Source organism: Macaca mulatta, chromosome 4 (genome assembly GCF_049350105.2).
Source record: "Macaca mulatta isolate MMU2019108-1 chromosome 4, T2T-MMU8v2.0, whole genome shotgun sequence".
NCBI lineage: Eukaryota > Metazoa > Chordata > Mammalia > Primates > Cercopithecidae > Macaca > Macaca mulatta.
In genome coordinates this window covers 153,709,043-153,733,036 of record NC_133409.1, presented here as the reverse complement: position 1 = coordinate 153,733,036, position 23,994 = coordinate 153,709,043, and the positions used below count along the sequence as shown (strand labels likewise).

The 23,994-nt window shown below is 48.7% G+C and overlaps 1 protein-coding gene and 1 long non-coding RNA gene across 15 annotated transcripts in view; one reads left to right on the top strand and one right to left on the bottom strand.

Annotated features, from left to right (window-relative positions):
- Positions 1-23,585, bottom strand: part of GABBR1 (gamma-aminobutyric acid type B receptor subunit 1) — a 30,364-nt gene extending 6,779 nt beyond the window's left edge. For 2 of the 14 annotated variants that reach the window (XR_013416043.1, XM_077998656.1), the window contains exons 1-14: positions 23,313-23,585; positions 22,762-22,849; positions 21,855-22,058; positions 20,920-21,105; positions 17,948-18,108; positions 14,372-14,506; positions 13,797-13,967; positions 12,588-12,689; positions 12,234-12,299; positions 11,583-11,774; positions 4,234-4,476; positions 3,541-3,604; positions 1,891-1,968; positions 195-345 (exon numbers count right to left, since the gene is read on the bottom strand). Coding sequence is in view for 13 of the 14 variants with exons in the window: in XM_077998656.1 (XP_077854782.1) it covers positions 195-345; positions 1,891-1,968; positions 3,541-3,604; positions 4,234-4,476; positions 11,583-11,774; positions 12,234-12,299; positions 12,588-12,689; positions 13,797-13,967; positions 14,372-14,506; positions 17,948-18,108; positions 20,920-21,105; positions 21,855-22,058; positions 22,762-22,849 (1,841 nt within the window). In the remaining variant the exon portion in view is untranslated. 14 annotated transcript variants of the gene reach the window in all.
- On the top strand, positions 5,099-11,457 carry LOC144340536 (uncharacterized). The gene is made up of 2 exons (XR_013416742.1): positions 5,099-7,755; positions 8,075-11,457. It is a non-coding gene; the product is annotated as an uncharacterized LOC144340536 (long non-coding RNA).
- Positions 23,586-23,994: the final 409 nt, after the last annotated feature.

Sequence of the window (23,994 nt, the reverse complement as noted above, 5' to 3'; positions counted from 1 at the left end):
TTCCTTCCAGTTAGCTACTTTGGAGTAGGAGTGGGGGTTATATCTGGTTTCCCTGTTTTCATTCTTAACAAGTCAGAATGAAAAACTCCATGATACATGGCTATGCGAGTTACACAGGTTTCATTCTCATCCTGTCCAGGAACATGATCAGTATCTCAGAGGCAGACAAGGAAAACGTCAGAAGAGAAACTTACCGGACATGTGAGTTGTAGATGTTAAAGGACAGACAGACAACAGCTAGGACAATGCCCAGGCTGGAGAGAACCGAGACGGAGATAAAGAGTTTCTGTGACAGGAAGCGGAATGTCTTGATGACCAGGGTCTGGTCAGCTGGGGGGGACCCTCCTGCATGGCACAGGGGAGGAGGAGGGGAAGGGAAAAGAGAAGGGAAGGAGGACAAAGGAATGAAGACGGGATAGGAGAAAAGGGCAAAGAACTAGATTGCTGACAGGCTTCAGTCATTGGCTGGGGACATGAGGCCCTAACTGCACTGAACAGAGGTTACCGCAGGCAGAATGCTCAGTGCCACTGGGGCCGTTAGGAAGCAACCAGAAACGAGATGAGAAGATGGAGTGAATGGTCTATCCATAGGTTGGGAAATGCTGAGGCATGTCACCAAAGTTGTAGTCTTTGTTTTTGTTTGTTCTTTAAGTTTTTCTGTCTTTCTTACAGCAAAGGAAAATGGGAAGAGAAAGAAGGGGATAACTAAAAAATGTTATAAGGTCTCTTATAACCCAAATCAAAGTTTCGAACGACAATTATTGAATCATAAAGCTAAAAAGGCCTTGAAGTATCTAGGGTGGACACCTAATCTTAAGACAAAAAAAAAAAGAAGGAAAACTAATCTGAAATTTTAATCCTGGCAGGGTGATATTCCCAAAGATGTTTTCCAGTTATTATTACGGGTTCAAATTTGTCAGAGTCCACCAAAAAAACTAATTGCAATTTGCTTAGTTTTTTTTTTTTTTTTTTTTTTAAGAATAATTTAGGCCATGCAGCATTTATAGCAACCCAGAACACTGTCCTAAATTCAAATTGTAAAAAAAAAAAAAGGGCAAAACTCCAGCAGTGCTGGGAATGACTAGATTTCCACTGGGCAGGGCAGATGGCAGCCGTCTTCAATGGCTGGGCCTCCCCTTCATTCTCAAGGAGCCTTTCTTTTATCAGTAGGTCCCTCCTTTTGTCCCCCTTCAGTTTCTCTCCCATGTCCTATCATTAAGGCCAAGTACACAAAGAATAACTGCTTACTTGCCCTCTTTAAAAAGTATATTTTGCGGGATGAAGTACTACCTATTAGGTACAATGTACACGATTTGGGTGACAGGCGCACTAAACGCCCAGACTTCACCACTATGCAATATATTCATGTAACACAACTGCATGTGTACCTCTAAAATTATATAAAAATAGGAAAATTTTTAAAAATGCATATAAAAATAACAAGCACATTTTGGCAGATGACAATTACATGAGGTTTTCCCTCCTCCTCCATAGTTTAAGCAACCGTTAAACTAAAGAGACAGACAAAGAGACAGCTCTGGGCTTGAAGTAGCTGGTTCAAATATATCAAGACACCAGGACATCTGGGAAACCCAAATGGAGTTTCCATTTCCCGCCCTCTGCCCACCCCCTGCCTCTAATCCCCAGTTACCCCAGCAATGTACTATTAAAAATAGTATAACCACCGCCTATTCCCTCTCCAAATACACCAGTCTCCCCTACCCACGCCTTAGGGGTTGTATTCACTCTCACTTAACCCTTTCTCCTAGCCCAGCTGCCAGCCACATACCAACCTAATAGTCTCCACCATTCCATCCTCACTCAAAGGCATGACTTTTTCCCTTGATTGTCCAGAGGGGCTGAAGGAAAATACAAACAAGATCCACTCACCAATCCACTTATCTGTTTTGGACCAGGAAAGATCATCCTTCGTGCTGTCATAGTAGCCAATCTTCTTGTAGCTGCCACCTGGGCAGACGACAATAAAAGGAGTGACCACAGGGAGCCAAAGAGCTGATCCTAGGCATTTTCAACTTCCCACTTCCCTAGCTTTGCATGGCTGTATCTGATTTTATTTTCACCTGAGGCCCTAAAGGATGCTTGGAAGGACCTACGAGTCGCTTGAATCAGCAACATGACTTAAAAGCAATATAAGGTGGTTCCCAAGGCAACTCAAATAAATAAGAATATCTATGTTTAAAAGTCTTCAGTGAGGAGGCTCCACAACATGTCTGCCACCTATTCCATTCCTCACACCTCTCTCGGCGAGATGTCTCTCACTTTGATTTTGGCTTCTAAAGCTTTACACATATTTCTGCTTATTTTTCCTCTCATGATGGGCAGGCTCTATTTTCCCAGTGGCTTTCATTTTAATTTTAGAACATTCTCTTCCGTTGGCTTAGGTTTTAATTCCTTGGATAAGTTATATCTGCCTCTTAAAGCGCCATTGAGTAAAATTTGGTCACTTCTAAGATTTCTGTTCTAGAACTGTTTCCGTTACCATAACTTTTCCTTCAAAAGCCAACTCACACTCCTTTCACCATGGCTGAAGTCCACTTCCTCTTGTCCTGGATACAAAGAGGAGCTGAGAGGATGTGGAGGTGGGGAGAAAGGAAGAAAGAAACTTTTCACAGGAGGCCAAGAAATAGCTCTCTTGGCCATGCCGTAAAAGACTGAGAGCTGGGTGGAGCAGAAAAATTAACTCCTAGAAGTTCTGCAAATACCTAAGTGTGCTAAGTTTCAAGAAAATACAATCTACAAAAGCCAAGCTATACACACTGAAGATAAATTAGAAATGATAGTTTACACAGCAAGGAAATTTGGCGTATTCCCTTAAAAAAAAGTAGCAGTTCTCCTAGATTCAGCTTTCTTGAGTCTAACTGACAAGTCATCAACCTCTCAACCCAAGCCACTCAAGGGGAAATTTGTGAAATGAATGGAAGCCACTGGGAAAGAGAGTAGCTGTTTTTAATTTACATGCCTCTTTTCTTTTCTTTTTTCTTTGAGACAGAGTCTCACTCTATCACCCAGGCCGGAGTGCAGTGACATGATCTCGGCTCACTACAACCTCTGCCTCCTGGGTTCAAATGATTCTCCTGCCTCAGTCTTCCAAGTAGCTGGGACTACAGGCGCCTGCCACCACACCCAGCTAATTTTTTTTTTTTTTTTTTTTTTTTTTGTATTTTTGGTAGAGACAGGGTTTCACCATGCTGGTCAGGTTGGTCTCAAACTCCTGACCTCATGATCTGCCCGCCTTGGCCTCCCAAAAGTGCTGGGATTACAGGAGTGAGCCACCACACCCAGCCTACACACCTCTTTTCGAGAGCAAAACCAGTGCAATTCAAAGACATCAATCTACTTGTAGCTAAGCTTTTTATTATTATTATTTACAAGCTTGATGAACAGGGTTAAAAGAGAAGGGCAGAAGTGGGGAGGTGCCAGGGCAATCTTGTGATGTCTGTGATATTCTTCCCCAGGTGGCATCCCAGCCCAGCCCCAGCTGGGCCCCCATGTCCAGTCCCCTCCTGCCCCAGTACTCACCCTGCAGCTGCTCGATAAGCGTCCATGCCATCCGAGAGCCACTGGCATCAAACACCACATGGCCCTGAGGGAAGGAACATGTGGAGGAAGGCAAAGGGGATAAAAGCAGGAGTGAAAGAGAACATCAGGGACTCTTTAAATCCTTCTGTTTTTGATGTAATTGAGCCTCTGAATGAATGCTATTTATGGCATTTGCCTGCATATAGGACATACCCCAGATGCCCATACCCTAGATTTTAGAAACATTATTCTTTGGAGAAGGAGCTTCACTCATGAGATTTGAATGGGAAAAAATCCCCAGACAGAACACCAGCAGGTTTCTGGTTGTGTGGCCTAAGCAAGTCAGCAAATCTCTCTGGAAACTAATCTTTCCATTTTAAAAGGAATAACAAGATGACCTTTCAGACTGTTTTGTCTTTCAAAATCCTACAATTCTCATCTGACTCATGAATACTCGGACTAGTTTGAAAAGAAATGAGGGGAGGGGTTTAAAAAAATGGAATACATCCTTTTTTTCCCTCTAGTCTTTGATGGGTTTTTCGAATTTGAAGATCCCTACTTCTCTGGTTGGAGACTGATTATTGCAAAGAAGTAACTAAGAGAAACAGAGAATGCATGTTTGTAGAAGGTGCTTCTAGGGAGTCTCTCTTGAGATTGGGAAGACAAGGGAGTATGAAGGAAGTTGTAACTCACAGAGACACCCTCAAAGGACGAGGAGTTCATTGCCCGGTAGATTTGGTCGGTAATGGTCTGGTTGTTGTAGTTGAAGTCCTCCAGGCGCACGCCAGAACGGCCGCCTCCTCCAGATGTCTTGTTCAGGGCCAATGCCAAGGCCCAGATGGCATCATAGGCCAGCGGTGCCTCCTGGAAACCTCCTGTCTCCTCAGGGTGTCTTTTCAGTCGCTTGGTTAGTTTCTCCACAAATTCCTGGGATGTCTTAGGAGGAAAAAATCATGAGGAAAGAACTGAAATGTGTGTGGGTGTGGGGGAAGGGGTGCAATCCAATTCTGGCTCAAACACTTCTACTTGAATGGATGGTTTGTGTTACTGTTGTCAGATTGGGCATATGTACATTCAAAATCTTTAACTATACCCATGTGTCTGCCTTAGATCGGAAGCTACTAGACTAGAGCAGGGATTAGCTGTGTCCGATGGTCTTAGTGTGTATAGTTGCTAGCTCAGAACTGCAAACAGAGAAGTTTGACAAATAAACACTCTGGATAATGAGTGGCAAAGGATGGAAGGTAGAGCTAGAGTAAAGGGGGAGACATGGATATTCCAATGAAGAGTTGTGACATTGATGTTCTCTGATCCTTCTGACTTTCTTCATAGAGTTAACCGAGGATCTAACAGCTCCTACAGTTCTGAAAGATTCTAGAAAAGGTGATAGCACAGTCTTCTCACTCTGCTTGCCAACCAGGAGGAATTTTCTTCAGCGTGCTAACTTCTTGCCATTCTTGTGTGCTTTCAGTTCACTTCCTCTTAGAGGGCTTTCGGAAGACTGAAAACTACAGAAATATCCTTCACATTTTTGAAGTCCATTACTCAATCCTACCCACACCCCTCCTAACACTCAACCTTCTTTTTCCAAGAAAGCTAAAAAGAATTATAGTTCCTTTAACTCTCTCATGAACTGGGTCAAGAGACCAGACTTCATATACCTTGCAGTAACCTTGTTTGGCTAAATAACTGTAGGTAAATTATTTAACCTCTTGGAACTACATTCTACATACTGGAAAAAATCACATCATTCCTTCCTTACCAGAAACCATACAAGGAAAAGCTTAGCAACTACTTCTTGGCAAACCACAAGTAACACACAGGGGACCATACAAATAATTGTTTGGGTTTGGAATGTATTAACACATACACTAATGAAAGAATAAATAGATGAATGAAGAACAAATAAATAACTTTGTTCCTCATGACTTGCTCACTTTTTCTCCAACTTTCTAGAGAGATGGAGAAGTGAGATATGCAAAGGGCACAGGCAGTGTAGAGCAGTGGCTACTACATTGGGATTTGAAGCAGCCTGGGCTTTGAAGATGCCTGGGTTCTACCCTTGGGTAGAAGGGGCCTGGGTTCTACCCTTGAGGACAAGATCAAATCCCATCCCTTTCTTAATCATCAGCATCTAGCACTGTGCCCAACCATAATGAAGTAACAATAAATGTCCATTGGATAAGGCCAGTGAAAATACTCTGTAAAGTATTTAACGGTACATATACACATCATTATACATTTGTCCAAACCCACAGAATATATAACACCAAGGGTGAACTCTAACGTAAACTATGGACTTTGGGTGATTATGATGTATCAATGTCGATTCATCAGTTGTAACAAATGTACCACTCTAGTGGAGGATGTTGATAATGTGGAAGGCTGAGTATGTGAGGAGTATATGGGAAGTCTCTGTACCTTCATCTCAATTCTGCTGTGAAACTAAAACTGCTCTTTAAAAAAAAAAAAAAAAAAATGCCAGGCACAGTGGCTCATGCCTGTAATCCTAGCACTTTGGGAGGCTGAGGTGGGCAGACTGCCTGAGCTCAGCAGTTCAAGACCAGCTGGGCAACATGATGAAACCCCATCTCTACCAAAATACAAAAAATTAGCTGGGTATGGTGGTGTGCACTTGTAGTCCCAACTACTCAGTAGGCTGAGGGCTGAGGAGAGAGAATCACTTCAATTCGGGAGGCGGAGGTTACAGTGGGCTGAGATGATGCCACCGCACTCCAGCCCGGGCAACAGAGCAAGGCTCTGTCTTTAAAAAAAAAAAAAAAAAAAAATTTTTTTTTTTTTAAAAGGCTTTATAAAAAACAAGTCAGGCTGGGCACAGTGGCTCGGTGGCTCATGCTTGTAATCCCAGCACTTTGGGCAGCTAAGGCAGGTGGATCACCTGAGGTCAGGAATTCCAGAGAGCCTGGCCAACCTGGTGAAACCTCATCTCTACTAAAAATACAAAAATTAGCTGGGTGTGTTGGTGGGCTCCCGTAATCCCAGCTACTTGGGAGGCTGAGGTAGGAGAATCGTTTGAACCCAAAAAGCAGAGGTTGCAGTGAGCGGAGATCATGCCAATTGCACTCCAGCCTGGGCAACAGAGCGAGACTCCATCTCAAAAAAAAAAAAAAATTAGCCGGACTTGGCTAGGTGCAGTGGCTCATGCCTGTAATCCCAGCACTTCAGGAGGCCGAGGAGAGAATCACGAGGTTAGGTGTTCAAGACCAACCTGACCAACATGGTGAAACCCCATCTTTACCAAAAATACAAAAAAAATTAGCTGGGCATGGTGGTATGCGCCTATAATCGCAGCTATTCAGAAGGCTGAGGCAGGGGAATCGCTTGAACCCAGGAGGCAGAGGTTGCAGTGAGCTGAGATTGCACCACTGCACTCCAGCCTAGGCAACAGAGCAAGACTCCATCTCAAGAAAAAAAAAAATTAGCCAGACTTGGTGGCATATACCAGTGATCCCAGCTTACTTAGGAGGGGCTGAGGCGGATGGATGGCTTGAGCCCAGGAGGTCAAGACTGCAGTGATTGCACCACTGCACTCCTGCCTGGGCAACAGAGGGATACTCTATCTCAAAAAAAATAAAAATAAAAGTCTGTTGGATAGATAAAGGGATGAATTCATATTCTAATCATTTTACCTGCTATGAAATCTCAAACAAGTTATTAAACCTCACTAGTTGGTTATTCAGCTTTAAAATGAGAATAATACTATCTAAAATAGTGTGAAATGAAATTAGAACATGTATAAAAATGCTGGGTATAAAATAAGTTGCATTTTTTCAATGTGAATTTCCTTGACTCTCAACCTCATCTTTGTTACTGATACTCAGTTCTATAATTTCAGCCAAATATTTCAATATTTCAAGTCCATATTTCTTTTCTTTTTTTTCTTCTTTCTTTCTTTTTTTTTTCTTTTTTTTTTTTTTGAGATGGAGTCTTGCTCTATTGCCAGGCTGGAGTGCAGTGGTGCAATCTTGGCTCACTGCAACCTCTTAGTTTCAAGAGATTATTGTGCCTTAGCCTCCCAAGTAGCTGGGATTACAGGCACGCAACACCACACCCAGCTGATTTGTGTATTTTTAGCAGATACAGGGTTTCACCATGTTAGCCGGGCTGGTCTTGAACTCCTGACCTTGTGATCCACCTGCGTCGGCCTCCCAAAGTACTGGGATTACAGGCGTGAGCCACTGCGCCTGGCCTCAAGTCCATATTTCTTTTTTTTTTTTTTTTTTTTGAGACGGAGTCTCGCTCTGCCGCCCAGGCTGGAGTGCAGTGGCCGGATCTCAGCTCACTGCAAGCTCCGCCTCCCGGGTTCACACCATTCTCCTGCCTCAGCCTCCCGAGTAGTTGGGACTACAGGCGCCCGCCACCGCGCCCGGCTAGTTTTTTGTATTTTTTAGTAGAGACGGGGTTTCACCGTGTTAGCCAGGATGGTCTCGATCTCCTGGCCTCGTGATCCGCCCGTCTCGGCCTCCCAAAGTGCTGGGATTACAGGCTTGAGCCACCGCGCCCGGCCTTCAAGTCCATATTTCTAACTGACTCTGAGGCATTTATAAATGTATGATGAATAATCTCAAAATCAAAATATCCAAGACAAAGCCATTTTTCCTTACTCCCAAACAGTTCCCAGTAAACGAGACTGAAGCCTTGGAATCACAATAGACCCTTTCAAATCACTGAGTCCTCTTAACTCTTTTGTTGAAATGCTTCATTGATATTGAACCCTCCTTACACAGGATGATGATGGTGATGGTGATGATGATGACGATGATGATGATGATGACGATGGCTAACATTTACGGTGCTTAGTATGTATCAAGCATTTTCCTAGGGAACCTATATCACCTTATTTAATCTTCAAACAATCCAATGAGGTGTTATTATCCCCATTTTAGAGATAAGAAAACTGAGGCAGAGAAGAGTTACATAACTTGCCTGAAAAAAATTATACTCCTAGTGAGTAGCAGAGCTAATCCATACTTTTACCAGCCACACTACACAGTCTCTGTACGTGAGACTGCCTCTCTCCAAGAGCACCTGCACAAATAGTGGCTAGGCTAATACTTTGAGCAGTCCTTAGTTTCAAATTGAAAGATTGGTCTATTCAATCTTCAGTTCAATGTAAATACGGCATAAAAAAAAAATCACCCAGATGGAAAGGGATTAATCTGCTCAGCATGATGCGGTCCCCTGCCCAGGTCGTCATACTCTGTACTCACGCCAGGTCACTACCACAAACACACCTAACCACTGGGGGCACCATTGCTCCTGCCACCCCAAGAGTAGAGAAGAGTAGAATGCTTCCCCCTTGAGTCAGTAAAGATACAGTTAGAATGCTTCCCCCTTGAGTCAGTAAAGATACAGTTATAGATTGTCAAACAGAAACTCTACTCTGCAGCTTAAGCAAATCTGAACAATAAAGACCCCTCGACCCATAGCAATTAGTTAACCAGCCAAGTGCAAATCCTTGTCTGGCTCTCAAGAATGAATGCTTGACAGTGGGCTAGAATGTGTATCTTGAGGTAGCTTTTTAGTTTGTATTGGTCCTAGGTCTGATGGGATCTCTACCCCAATAGGATTTCCTCACAATCTTATCTCCAGGATGCCACCTCCCACATTCCCGTCTATCCCACAGTTACATTTCTCTAAAACCACCCTAACCTACTCTCCAATTCCACATATGGCCCCTAAAGATGTTTTCTCTAAACTAGGGTTTCTCACTCTCTGCACTATTTATTAACATTTTGAGCAAGATAATTCTTTGTTGTCAGGGGCTGTGCTTTGTAGGATGTTTAGAATCATCTTTGGCTTCAACACATTAGATATCAGGAGCATGTATCCCTCCCCATCCCCTACCCTCAACTGTAACAACCAAAAATGCCTCCAGATAGTGTAGCCTCTGGTTGAAAACCACTACCCCAACTAATAGTTCTCAAGGTGTGATCCCCAGACCAGTAGCATCAGCATCCCCAGGAACTTGCTAGAAATATCAGTTCTCAGGCCCTAGCCCAGATCTACTGAATCAGAATTTCCAGGGGAAGGGCCTGGTAACCTGTATACTACCTTTCCAGATGGTTCTGACGGACGTTAAAGTTTGAGAACTGCTGATCTAAACGTAAGGCCATCCTCAGGGAATAAAAGCAACTCTGCTTCTTTTCTAAGTCTCCATGGCTCCGGCCCCCTAAGTCCAACCCTTGCTTTGATCCACTTCTGTTGGTGCTGTTTGATTCATCTATAATCTCTCCGGCCCCTAACCTGTTGTCAAGACTGCTTCTCTCCTCTTCAGAAAATATTGGCTTCCCCACTGGCATTTTAGGCTGGTCCTACTGGAAGCCCTACGGACTCTATCTTTCTCTAGAGACAAAAAGCCAGAAAGGGACCTTCCAAGTCTTCCTGCCCTAACGCTCAGGTGTCCCTCTGTGTTCCTAACCAACTCTCTGTTCTCTCTCTTTTTGTTTAGAGCTGGGGGTCTCACTATATCGCCCAGGCTGGTCTTGAACTCCTGGGCTCCAGTGATCTTTCTGCCTTGGCTTCCCAAGGTGCTGGGATTACAGGTGTGAGCCACCAGACCCAGCCAAATCCCTGTTTTCTGTCAGCCTCCTCTAGCTCCCTGCTATAAGACAGAATCAATGATCGGCGGGTCCTGGGCTCAGGGCACCAACAAGCCTTTCTGGCTTTGGTAGCCAGTTCCAATACTTTCCCAGGTTTTAGGGATGACTCACCTCTTGGGTACTCTATGGGAAAGTGATCTTCCAAAACTTTTTCATTGTATTTTTCAACTAACATACCTTAAAACATAGAGTCCACTTAGAATGTCCCAAAACAGTGTGTATGACCAGAGTCCATGTGGCAGCAGATCTTTCATCACAACGCACCACCAGAGTCAACTTCCTAAATCTTATTTCTCCTTTGCTCAGAAACTGCCAGTAGCTAAAAAGTGTTAGCAGATAAAAGTACAAACTTTTTAGTCAGGCTTTATAGTTTTCCATGCGAAGTGATGAGGCAGAGCAGTTTGGAGTCAGATTTAACTAGGATTCAACTCCAGCTGGACTGCTGAGTAGCTGCATGACCTGAGACAAGTTATTAAACCACTCTGAGTCTCATTTTCCTGGTCTACAAAATGTAAATAATAAGTCCATATCAGAGTATTGCTGTTAGGATCCCTGAAATCATGAATCTAAGCTCCACATAAATGCCACTGTTAGTAAAACTTTTTAAATTAAGCTATTTGGGGGCTTTACAACCATTAACTCACCCCTAGCATGTTCTCCAAAGCAGGTACACACTTGGTATAATAAGTAGACACATAGGTGGACATATCGAGCTTATCCCAAATTCCTGTACTCTTCACAATGTAGTGCTGAACGACAAAGAAGCCTCTTCCCCTACGCCCACGCCCACACTCACTTCTGCCCCTCAGCTGCAGGACTGCCCCAGCCCTCCCAAATCAGAGAATGCGCCTGCTCGCTCCAAGTCTGTCATTAACCAGCTGTCTGGGGCTAAATGATTTCAAAAGCCCCTTCTCCATATAAAATTCTAAAAAAAGAATCATTAAAAAAAGCAACAGGATCCAAGCTAATTGCATATCAATCATGAGTGAATATTAAGCAACTCTAAAGTACTAACGTAAATCACCAAGAAAATAAAATGCAATCCTGCCCAGACACAGCGCTCCTGTAAAGGTGTGCTTGCGTATACAGCATCCATATTATCTTAACGCCAGTTCCTCCTCTGACTTCTCACCAACTGCTCCTCGTCTCCATGGTAACAGCCCTTCCACTCATTAGGAACCTACTGAACATACAACTCTATTGTTTTTTTTTTTTTTTTTCTTTCTCCTACCCAAGGAAGTCAGAGCAAAGGTAGGATCCACAGGAAACATAATGCAGACAAGTCCAGGGTGGGCACAGTGCCCTCTTCTCCTTTATATCCAAATTCCACACCCTCTCCCTGGCCCCCTCTCCCCTGCAAGCCTCCCTCAGTCCCCTCCACCCTCCCAGATGCCAGCCTGCAAGTCCCCACACTCTCACCATGTTGGAAATGCTGCGGGTGTTGGCAGGATTCAGCATGACAATCTCAGTGGTGATGTGGCCCTCCACGGCCTCAGTCATCTCATCTACTGTGCAGTTGATAGAAGGGTCGTAGATCTTGAACCAATTGTCAGCATACCACCCAATGAGGAACCAGACGTACTTCTTCCCAAAGAGACGCTCCTTGTACACCTGAATACAGAGGAGGATGGCTGGGTTTTTGTTTGCTCATTTGTTTGTTTTTGTCTTATCTCACTTGACACTATTTAGCCTCTTGGGAATCAGGGAAGAGCAGCAGAACTACAAAGAGAAATCTGCAAGTATTGGGGATGGTAGGAAAGGCTGACAATTCCTCCTTCTAAGTTACTCCCCAGTCCCTGTAGTTCTGAGTGGCCTTTTCCAGTCAGTCAGGACAGATGGAATTCATAGGCTTCTCGGGAAACACAAAGCAGTAGAAAAACGAGATCTGAAGAACGTATCATGTGTGTGCAGACAAGGGATGCAGTCAGAGCCAACAGACAGAGACATCCTATGAATCGTCACCTCAGATCATATGCTATCAACTCAGGCACAGATGCCGAAAGGAGGCCCCACAAGAAAACCAAGGGGAATTCCCACCCAGTGCCCCTCCCTCTTCAGATCCAACTCCACCTCACAAAAAACTTTCCGGGCTTCAGTCTCATAGAAAAGTCCCACGATGATTCGGGCATCCTGGCGCTACAGAACAGAGAGAGAAACAGCTCCTGAGGGATGTCTGGGAATGCCTGAGGGGCTAAGCCAGGCATCTTCGCAGCTTTGATTTCCCATCCCAAAGTGCTTAGTGCAGGGTAACGCTCAATGCATAGTGGATAAACGTCAATTGGAAGATGGAGCTAAACTTCCCCAGGAGATGCTATTGCCTCAGAGAATCAAAACCTGCCCCCGCCTGGCTTTCCTCTCCAACCAGCCACTGTCCCCCAGCTTGGTCCCTCTGTAAACAGAGCCCACCACTTCCGGCCATCTGACCTTCAGGTTTTTGACAGGCACAGCCGGATCTGAGAAGAAACTCTGGCGGAAAGTAATCTCAATTCCAGCCTCCTTCACTCGTTCCTCCAGGTCGTCCAGAGTCTTGGGTGGGAATGACAAACAAGTTGGAAAAACACAGGTGCATGAGGGAATAAAGACCAGAGAGGTTAACTGGGGATTTCAGAGCAATACTCAGACAGAGCAAAGAAACAGCCATTCTGAACCTTCCTTCAACAGCTTCTGTCCCTGGAGTGAGGAGTTCAGGAAGGCCTCTGGTCTTAGGATATGACTTCCAAGTGGGAAGGTGAATGATGAGCCCCTGCTGAGGCTCTGTGTGGGGGAAGCCACTCCATTCACCCACTCCTACCACTGAAGGCAAAGATGGGGGAAGGAAACATAGAGGAACCAGGAAAAGACAAGGCGAGGACTAGGACAGACAGCATGATGTCAACCTCAAGAGGCAAGTGGGCAGACAGACAAAGAATGGTCTGAATCAGAGTGAAAGTGGGGGAGGATTAAAGGGCCACTGAACACAGTGGATAGAAGACCCAAAGAATAGAATAAAAGGAAGGGAGCAGACTGCCTTCTTCAGATGTAGAGCCTGTATTTCCTCTCTACCTCCCCAAATCTCCCTCTCCCCACTCAACCTTTCCTTGTCTGTTGGCTTCTCTCTCTTAGTGCCAACTACCAGACCGATGCAGCTGTCCGTCTGCCCCTCTCTCTCCTCTCCCCCATTCTCTTCTCTCTTCTCTCTCTCTCTCTCTCTCTCTCTCCTCTCCTCTCCCTCTCTCCCCTGTAATCCACTGGCTCCATCCCCTGTTCCCATTCGCACCCACCCACCACCCCCCTTGAGAGCCTCTGGAATCTGCTGCCTTCCTGGATTCCTATCTCATCTTCCCTCCCATCTCTTGCCTCCACTTTGGATTGAACCTACTTTAACAGAACTGAGTCATTCGGGGTCTGTCTGTCGGGAACAGGGCATTAAACAGGGGAAAAAAAATCATAAAATCATAAAGACAAAGAGGATCCCAAAAACTCAACTTATTCTTTCCCCTGGCTACAGAAAGAACATGCACTTAATCCACATGAAATGCATTCTCTTTTAATGAAGAATCAAGCTCTCGCCTCTAAAAGTGAATCTTGCATCACATCTCCCTGGGTTGGAATGTGAGCTTATGTCCCTTTAGCCCTTGCCCAACCCCTCCTCACCGAAGTGAAGACCTCAGTGGTCTGCTGGATGGTAGCAATCTTCTTCCAGCCCCACTTTTCAAAGAGTTTCACGCGGGTAGGGTTGTGGAGTGTGGCTGATGGGTGCGTTCGGAAGAAAGTGGGGAAACGCTGCCGGTTTGACAGGGCTGGTGAGCTGGAGCCATAGGAAAGCTGTGGGGCAGGGACAGTGAGTGCAACAGGGTCTGTTGACTGAGGACACCAAGAGTGGCTAAGAGTTCCTTTAACCCTCTTCCTGTCTTTCAGTTTCTCTACCTTACTCTCTCCAAACCTCCCCACCTCTGGTCTGCCTAAGGAAAAGTGATTCTCAAAGGCCCACGCACCCCTCATAATCGGGATGCTCTTTCACTGATCTAATTTCAATTCCTTCTGAAGAAGGAGGTCAGCTGCAGTACTGTCAGGCCACTGTTGCTAGGAGGCTGCCTAGCTCTGGTCTGCAGAGGACTCTGAATCTTAGAAGCAGGTCCCCCACAATCTTTTCAATACAAACCCGCAATCCCTTTAGTAGAGCTCAAAAGGGAATGACCCCATCTTTTGACCCCCATAGCCCTGCTTACCACAATGAGGTTCCACATCCTAGCAGCCTCAGCCACCAGCGTGGAGACAGAGCTGCAGCCAGGCATAAGGATGATCTTGATAGGGTCGTTGTAGAGCAGCTCATACAGGTACTTGGTGGCTTGGCCTGGATCACACTGAAAGACAAGAGAAGAGATGAGGGCAAGCTCTCCTGGGGCCCCTCCCCTGTCTACAATTCCTACTCTTACCTTTCTCGAACAAATTAGTTCCTTTCTCAATTACTCACTCTCATCATTAATTACCATTTTCTTCTCCTTTCTGGCATCTCTTCCTGTCAAGAGTCTTTTTTCTCCTCTTTCATTAAACTTCCTTCTCTGTCTTCCATTTGGAGCCTTACCCATCACCTCTCCTGCACACCCCTCCTTTGGTATTAATGAATATACTACCTTACCTCCTTTCAGCTCACCCTCAGACCCTTCCCTTTGTCACCAGGCCCTTTACCCCATGTTTCTATGCTCCAAACACCAGTGGGTAGAAAAGAGTCAGTAGGAATATGGTAAACTCTTTCCATGTCCCCAGGCAGCTTGCTCAAAGCCATATTATGAAAATTCCTTCCTCACCTCTGCAAACCCCTTCTCCCCACCTTCCATTTGTTTCCTCCCTCTTCTCTTTTCAGAGCTAGGGATAAGTAAAGAGAACAGGAACAAGACCAGTAGGGGGTCCTGCTCAGTGATCCATCCCTCCTGCTGGGCCCTGACATTTGACAGGTCCATTAGAAACAAAGACACTGGGGGGTGGAAGTGGGGAAGAATGTAGGATGAGGAAAGAACAGAGAGAATGAATAGAATGGAACTCTCAAGAAACCAGACAATTTGAGAGGTGCCTTAAAGAGAGGCTTGGAGCTAGGGAAAGTAAACAAGCAGAAAGCTGGAGAAGAAAGGAAGCCTGGGAGGAGGGGAAATGGGGGAGGAAGAGCCAGCCTTGGGTCTCCCACTGCCTGTTCCCCTCCTGCTGATATATGACATTTCAGAAGCTGCTGGAACCTCAGTGCCTGTGAAGACAAAATGGCAGCCAGTGGGGAGCCAGGGCAGAGGGGACACAGACAGGGGGCTCAGGGACTGAGGAGGGTGAAATGTTGCGGGGAGGAGAGGATAAGTAGAAAGGAAATAAAGAAAGCACTCTGGAGCCTGCTTACCTCCCACTGAGGCCTGACATTTGGGACACGGTAGGAAGTTGGAGAAGGGGGAAACAGGGGAAGCTGTTGGAATCTGAAGAACCAGCACTCACTGAGAACTCTGTTGCCCACCCTACCCTCACCCTGGCCAAGGGCAGTGTTCAACAACATTAGAAGGTTTTCTCTTTATGCCTCCCACTAAGGCAACTTTGTGAATATTTACCATTCTCAGGACCCACCTTCCTGCACTCTCCCCACATCTATTACTCCAGATCCTGCTCCCAGCTTCTCCCACAGCCCCTCGGTGCCCCTCCACTTCTCCTCTAAAGACAGGGTTAATAGGAATAATGAGGACATACAAGAACATGTAAGATACATATCAACAGGGCAATGCATGCCCCCCATTTTGTTTCCTGATTTCTTATCTACCTTTTCTTGCAACCCTTTCCCTCTTCCACACACTGTTCATCACTGCAGATTCTCTCCACCACGTGATTCTCTCCCCCTCCCCAATAGACTTCCTTAGTTCTCCTCCCTCTCTTTGCTCTTGCAATGATCTGGATTTGCAGGCAGGAAACCGACTCATTCCAGTTGACACATTCCGGTTCCTCTGCCTTCCCATCCAACCCGGCTTGCTGCCTCTGGTATGTTCTCCTCCAGTTCCCTTCTCCCAGTTCCCGCGTCTGCTCCCCACCACCTCCAAGGAATCACCTGTCATGGTGGATGAGTTTGAGCTCACAGCCAGGCCTCCCCTATCTCCTGTGATCCCCTATCATAAAGCCTGCACCCATCTCTCCCAGTAATTTTCTTCACACTCCACTCCCCATAGCCAGTGATCTCTCTGACCGAGTCTGACCCTCTACCAGATCTGATCCTCTATTTCTCTTCCTGCCTCCCGTCCCCTAATACCTAATTATTTTCCTGTACCCTCCTGCTCTTCCTACAGGCATTCTGGGGTTAGCTTACAGCTCAGGAATTCACCAAGACAGGATGTCTATTGGTAAAAATACAGATAAATACTTGGGATTCATCCCTGACCAAGGAGCTAAAATTTGTATTTTTAACAAACTCCTCTGGTGATTCTTATGTACACTGAAGGTTGAGAACCATGAGAAAGTAACAGTCAAAGGGGATTTGAAGTTCTCCAAGCTCCTGACAATTCTTGTGCTCTCAAGTACCCTACTTTCAACCTCACTTCTGTCCCCTCACACACCTATCACACACACACCTATTTCTAGGTGTATAGTGACATTCTAAAGAATGAATATAAACCCTTGGACCACCCCAAGGTTGATCTTTGGTAAGATCACCAAATTCTCACCTTCTGTACTCTCTTTCACCCTACCCCAATTCCTTAAGTCTCTGGGGCCCCATGTCAGTAAAGATAAATTTGAGGTCTTAAATCTCCTTCCCTGTGTCACATCCTTTCCCGCACCCCCAATTATTCATGTAGGAGAGAGGGGTGGGAAAGGAACCTCATTATAAGCTATCCCCTAATACCCCTGGACACAAATTTGCTTACCTTCTCTCTCCCTCAACTCACCTCCCTATTCCCTAAATCCCATTTCCCTTCTCACATCGTAGAGGCCACAATGCTATAAGGGAAGATTAAGGTCAGGACCCAAGTTCCATAGGGTGCCCCAAGATCTCTCATTATCCCTACCCTACCTCCTTGCCCCTCTTCCCCACTGCCATTCTTTTCTGTTCTCTTCTCCCTATATGCTGACTCTTCTCCATCCCCATGCTACTGTGGGGGCTCCCATGTGGATCCCCAATCCAAATCATTTTCCCAGTGCTTTTGCCCACCTCTTGATCATTAGCCTTCCCCAATCTCCATATGCCATCTATCCCACAGTCTGGGAATGCTCAACAGGGTTGGAAATAGAGAGATGAGAAGGAGTCAGGTAGGGCTCACCACTACCTTGCTGTTTGTTATGATAAATAAATTAGAGCTCTCAAGTCTCTCAAAATTTTCCTCATTCTGTCTCTATTCCTTTCAGCTCCAACCTACGCCAAGATTTTACCTTGTTACCATGGTAAATGTAAACCCCCAATCCAGCTCCCCACCTCTGACATTCCCTCCACCCCCAACCCATTCCAGGGTTAGTTTACTCCCTCAGAGGATCAGTGTCTCCCAATACCTTAAATCCACCACCAGTTTCCCGAAACCCCTACACTTCTGCGAGACTCCCGCAGCGGGGCAGAAGGGTCTGCCTTGCAGCATGCTTAACCATCTTGAACCCCTAGACCCTCATCTTGGACCTCCAGCCCCTGCGACTCTCCCCGAGCTCCTGCACCTCCAGCCCATCTCCTGCCAGTCACACAAGGGAGGGGTCTGCCTCGCAATCCCAGAGGCGACTCAGACAGATGGAGGCGCGTGCAGCTGGCTGGCCCCCTGCCCCGCAAGCCCCCACCTCCCACCCACCCCCATGTCCAGGGCTACCTTGCTGTCGTGGTGGATGAGCTTGAGCTCATAGTCCGGCAGGATGTCCCTGCGGCTATTCACGTCCTCCAGCGCCATCTCCACCGCGGGCTGGCAGGCCTGGCCCCCTGGCCAGCCCCCACTCATGGGAAACAGTGCCCCGATGTACACTGCGCGCCGTTCTGAGGAGGGGTGCGGGGGGACCCGTGGGTGAGGCCGCGGAAGATGGGGGGAGTGGGAGGCCCACACCGGAGCCACCCCTGCCGCCATCACAACCAAAAGCGGCAGTGGCCACCCCACCCGCGGAAAAGGGGCCCCTGGCCCCATGGCGTGGGGGGCAGGGGTAGCTGTTGGGGAGCGGAAGGAGCTCAGGGGGGACACTTTTCCCGGGGAGGGCTGCTGAGAGGGTGCCGGGGAGGCGCCTCCATCCCTGGTTTTGTGGGGAGGAGGGGGCGAGGGCCCCGGAGAAGCAGGGAAGGTTGGCTTCCTACAGCCCCCGCGGCTCTCGCCACCGTCGCCGCCACCGCGGACTCTCCTCGCGGACTGACTGACCGACGGAGGGGAGGAGGAGGAGGAGGAGGGAGATGTGGGGCTGGGAGGGGGCTCTGACGTCACGGACGGCGCGCGGCAGCGGGGGGTGGGGGGCGGGCGGGAGCTGGGGAGGCAAGAAGGGGGCGGGGAGGGAAGCGAGCGCCTTGGTGGGAGCGACAGTCGGAGGGGCGGGGAGGGGAGGGGAGGGGAGAGGAGGGGGGATGCAACCTCGAGGAGGAAAGGAACGAAAGAAGAAGGGAGGGATCTCACTTAAGGGGACCCGAGGGGAGGAGAAATGGGGACGGGGCGTGCCAGGCGGGCGGGGTGGGCGGAGGGAGCCGCGGGAGGCTGAAGCACGGAGGAACCAGAGGTAGGAAGGGAAGGATGCGAGTGGGACGGGAGAGAAACGGGGCTGGCGCCTGAGGTCTGAAGTGGGAGTATGAGTCGATACAGTGAAGCACTGAGGGTGTGGGGGGAGAGGAAACGGTTTTGGAGGGAACGAGTTGGGTGCGGAAGGGAGACTGGTTTGAGGGAGTGGTGGGGTCGTGGAAGGGAGCCTGGGGCTGGGTAGACAGAAACCTGAGAAAGGGAGACGGGACATGGAATTGAGAAAAGACAAGGGAAGGGGTCCACAGAAGGAAAGGATGTGGGGAAGAGCGGGAGAGGCCTGGCCAGGGTTGGGATGGGTGGGACGGGCTGAGGAAGTCCATTAGGTAAAATCCTAGGAGGCAGCAGGCTGGAAAAGGTTCCAGAGAAGGTCGCAAGAAACCCCACCGGGAAGACGTGGTGGAAGCTCAGGGTCTCCCAGCACCCTGCCGCCCTCTGCTGGGCTCTGCCTGACACCGGCGAGGCAGTCTGGGAGGAGGTGGAGCCCAGGGAAGTGTAGCCAAGCAGGGACACGGAGGGACCGCAGCCCCGTGGAAAACCGGGACTGGAGGCAGGAAACAGGTAGGAAGGGAAGGGGGTGGCCGCAAACTGGGGTGGGTTGGGGAAGGTGACAACGGAGGACGCCCCGTAGCCTCAAGGGCAGAATTTCAGGGGGTGGAGGGTGCAGAGTGAAGGGGAGGGCATTGCAGTGCACGCGGTAAGGGTTTCTCATCTCACCTGAGTGTGGCGTTCGATTCACTGGCAGCAGGAAAGACGGGGATCAGAGAAGAGTTACCACTGGCGCCCAGCTTCCCTGGCCTGATCCCCAGCCCCCTCCCACACCTGTCCATGCTGAAGACCGGGGAGGGCAGAAGCCTGCGTTTCTGAGGGGAGGGTGCCTGGGGATAAGAGCAAGGTGGGTCTGGGGATCAGGACTTATTTTCTTCTTCGAGTTTTTATAGGACAACAGAATTTGAGACAGGAATGCCAATAGCTAAGTTTGGGGCAGATCTTGGTTCTGTGGTGCCTGAATATTACAAAATTGGGAATCTTTAAGAAAAAAATTACACATACAATTGGCTTTAAGCAATTGCTGTTAAAATCTTATTTCTGCAATTTTTACAAAAGCCTATTACCATATGAACACATATCCATCGAGCCCTCTATATTATTACAGCACAGGAAGAGGGCCCTGTAGGTGAGAAACCTTGAAGCCTAAGTTTCAGTAGTGTCATAAGTCCACCCCCGGATGGGACTCTCAATTTCCAGAATAAAATGGTAAACTAGAAGCAGAATAACTGAGCTATGTGAGGAAAGTAAAGCCCAAGGATCTTGAAAGAATCTACCAGGGTAGAGGAAGTATGAGGCATAGGAATGGGATGACTGCACCCCAGGAGAGAAGATGGCAGAGAGTTCGGGTGCCTAGAAAAGGGAGAGTTTGTAGAATTACATGGCAAAAAAAAAAAAAGTAGACAGACACAACACTGATTCCCTTAGGGAATAATGGAGGTTGTCTGGGAGGTAGAGAAAGGACTGTCTTCTTCCCACCCCATCCCTGAGTTGTTCTTCATCTTCTGATAGTGCTGCCTCCAATTTTAAGTCTTTTACCCTAATATGTTTTGACCCCCAGAGCTCTCCTTCTCAATTTTTCTCAGTACAATGTTTGATTTATTTCTGAGACTTTACAATAAATAAATTATATAAGGAATGCTGAGGGATCAATTCTAGAAGAGGGTGATGCAATGGAAAGTTCTAAGTTTAGAGAAAGGGAAAATTGGAGTATTTAAACCTTAAGGTGAGAGAGGTGAGATTCATAAAGGAAAAGAGAAAACGTGAGGCTTTAAGACTTGGGAGCAGGAAGAAGATTTTTTTAAAAGGTAAAAGAAGGAAGCCCACAACCTACAGAGGATACCCGGGACTGCAAGAGGAAGTTTGAGGCAAGTGATGGAGGAAAAAGGGACTTTCATCTCCCCCTTTCCAATGTCCTCCCCCACATTTTTATAGCTCCCCATTCTTTCCCATTATCCATTCCCACCCCACTCCCATCCTCACACAAGCGTCCTCATCAGCTGCATGCAGGCAGCTGTTCCCCTCACCCTGGCAGTGGGGCTTGGGGGTGCTCCACTGGCCCTGACTACAGATGCTCCGGGAGCTGCCCACCAGATGGAAGTCGGGGTCACACCGGAAATCCACCCGGGCTCCGTCCAGAGCTGGGAGGTCCCCACCCGTCAGGAAAACCTTCCCATTTTCCAGGGTCAAATAAGACTTGGAGCAGATTCGGACTGTGGAGAGACAGGAAAATAAGAAGAGAGGCGAGTTGGAGAAGGCTTTTTCCCTTTAAAGAGCAGGGGACTCAGGTGTGGGTTTGGGTCCACAAGCATCCTGCTCTAAAGAAAATCGCATGTGAAAAGGATTTGCCTACCTATCTTCCAATCCTCCCTTACCTCTGCAAGCGTCCACACATTCCCGAAAGAAAAAAAAAAAAATTATCATTGTAGGAACCCAAGATGGGGCTATAAGCACACAAAATGGGATCTCTTCAAAGTCAGCTACAGTGGGCGGTTCTCTGGCTTTGAAATATGTAGATGTATATAACTTTGGATGCACAATCAGATTTTCTTATTATAGTTGGCTTCTATTAATATTAAACTGGCTTTTGTTTCTTGGGCATATGGTCTCTGGGTTGGTGACAGAGGTATTCAAAAATGTGATGAAATCATTTTAGAATTTTTTTGTCATCATCTGCCACTAATGATCCTCAAAGAGAATAATTCACAAGATGAATTATCAATGTTATAGGCCAATGATCAGTGGCCTAATGAAGGGAGGATGAAATGAACTGTGCAGGCTGCTAGCTCTACTACCTCCAACCGCACAGGCAAAACTGCTCTTATGTAGTAGTCTTTCAATAAATGTATTTGTGGATTTTGGTATACTGGATTTAAAGTGCTGACTTGCAAGCAGTAATGGTAAGTTTGCGGCAGGAAAAGGAATGGTCTTGAAGAGGGGAGGGGCTTCCGAGGCTACTCACCACAGCGGCTGGGTGTGTCCATATCTGTCCAGGAGCCGTTGGCCAGGCACTTGCGGACCTTGGGCCCCACCACCTCGCGCTCCCCCCGGCACACATACTCAATCTCATAGTCCACCGGCAGGAAGTTGATAGCCTTCACCTGGTCCCGAGTCAGGCCCCGGTACCTGATGCCCCCTTCCCAGGGCGGGTGTATGATCTGGCAACCTAAGGGGTGAGTGGGGAGGCATACAGAGAGGAATGGTGGGAAAGAGGAAAAGGCAGGCTCCCCAGTGGGAGGCAGGGGAGGGTAGGGCGTGGTCTGTGGGCAAGCTGGGGACAGAGGAAGACGGATGGGGCACTAGAGGGTGGGAGTGGGGACAGGTACAGATCCCCTGGCTAAAGGACCGAGAGTAAAGGGCCAGGGTTAAAGCTGATGAGAGAACCCACAAGTGGGGAGGGAAGGGTGCTGGGTGGAGGTAAGGAAGAAAAGTAAAGAAATCATGAAGGGTATGATATGTGGGTGGAGCTTTTATTTTAAAAAAAATAAAGGCTAAATGAGGATATTTGAGTTGAATTAGGATGGGAGGATAAAGGGGGCCTTATAAGATCATCTGGACAGCAAAGTGGGACCAAGAAAAGGGAGTAGTTGAGGTAGTAATGAGGGGCTGGGAAAGGGATTGAGACGGAGAAAATAATGCATAAAAAGGTGGTATAGTGTAGTAATGCGGGCAGAGAAAAGGGGTGCTGGATAGTAACGTGGGGTGACAGAAAGAGGTCAGCAGTAGTAAAGTGGAGCCGAGCAGAAGGGGTTGCCAGACCGGAATGATATGTGAGACTGACGGGATCGTGATGAGGACCAGAAATGAGGAGATGCAGGGAAAGGGAAGTGGGGCGAAGGAGGGCCCGAGGTCGTCGAAGAAGGATGCACCTTCCGAGGTGGCGTTGGGGGTCTGCGCCCCGCCCGCGCCCGGGGGGCGGAGGAAGAGTGGCGCCAGTAGCAGCAGCAGCAGCAGCATCTAAGTGAGAGGCGGCCATGAGGACCGGACCGAGCCCCGCCGGCGCGGCCCGTACTCGGAGACTACTCGACCTCTTGCCGGTTGCCTCGCAGGCTCCGACTGGGCTCAGCCCAGGGACCAAGAGAGCGCCCCGCGGAGGAGGCGGGGGCGGAGCCCCGCGCGGGGTGGGGGGAGAGGAGGAGAGAAAGCCTGTCCCCACCCTCCTCCTGCCTCCCTCGGCCCCCAACCCTCCCGGGACTCCACCTCTCACCACCTCCTCTCCCCCGGCCCCCGCGGCTCACAGGAGCCTGGCTTACCCACGCTCCCGGGATCGGCCGCCTCAGCGCTCCCCGATTCCATCCCCGCGGTTCCTCCTCTCCCCCAGCCCCGATTCCCCCAGCTGGGCCCTGCGCCCACTGCCCCCTCCCCCACCACGCCGCGCGCCCCTCTCCGAGTCCTGCTAACCCGGGGCCCTGGCTCTTACCTCGGCGCGCCGGCCCGGTTCCCCGGCTCTCCCCGGGCCTCAAGGCCCCAGGCCCGGCCGCTCCTCCCCGCTCCCCCCCTCCTTTCTCCTCCACCTTTCTCCTCCTCCCGTCCCTCCTCCCCTCGAATCCAGGCTCCAGCCTGGCCAGGGTCTCTCCCCTCCTCTCTCGCTTCCCCCAAACCCCACCCCTGTCTCTTCTTCCCCGGGGCGGCGGCAGCCACGGGAGCGGGGAGCCGGGAGGGAAGGAGGCGGCGCCGGGGACCGGTGAGAGCTCCCGGGCGGAGGGAAGAAGGAGGGTGCAGGGGAAGGCAGGGCGGGGGGAAGAGAGGGGAAGACCGGGGAGCGGGCGCCTCCCACAACCCGAGCCCCGGGAGCCGCCCCGGATCCCAGCCCCGCCCTGGACCGCCCACAGCGCGGTGGGGCGGGCGGCGGAGAGGCGCGCGGCTGAGAGGTGGGAGAGAGGGAGGTGCGCTGGTGCACACGCACTCGCCGGCGGGCACTGGTCACTACCGGGGGACCTGCGGGCAAGACTACTGGAAGCTGGGGTCGGGATGAGGGAACTCGAGCCAAAGGCAGAGGAGCTGGCGCTGAGACAGGGAGTCTGGGATGAAGGTGGAGAAGGACGGCTGCACAAAGAGAAGGCAGCCCTGGATCCGGGTGACAGGAGAGAAGCAGAGGCCCA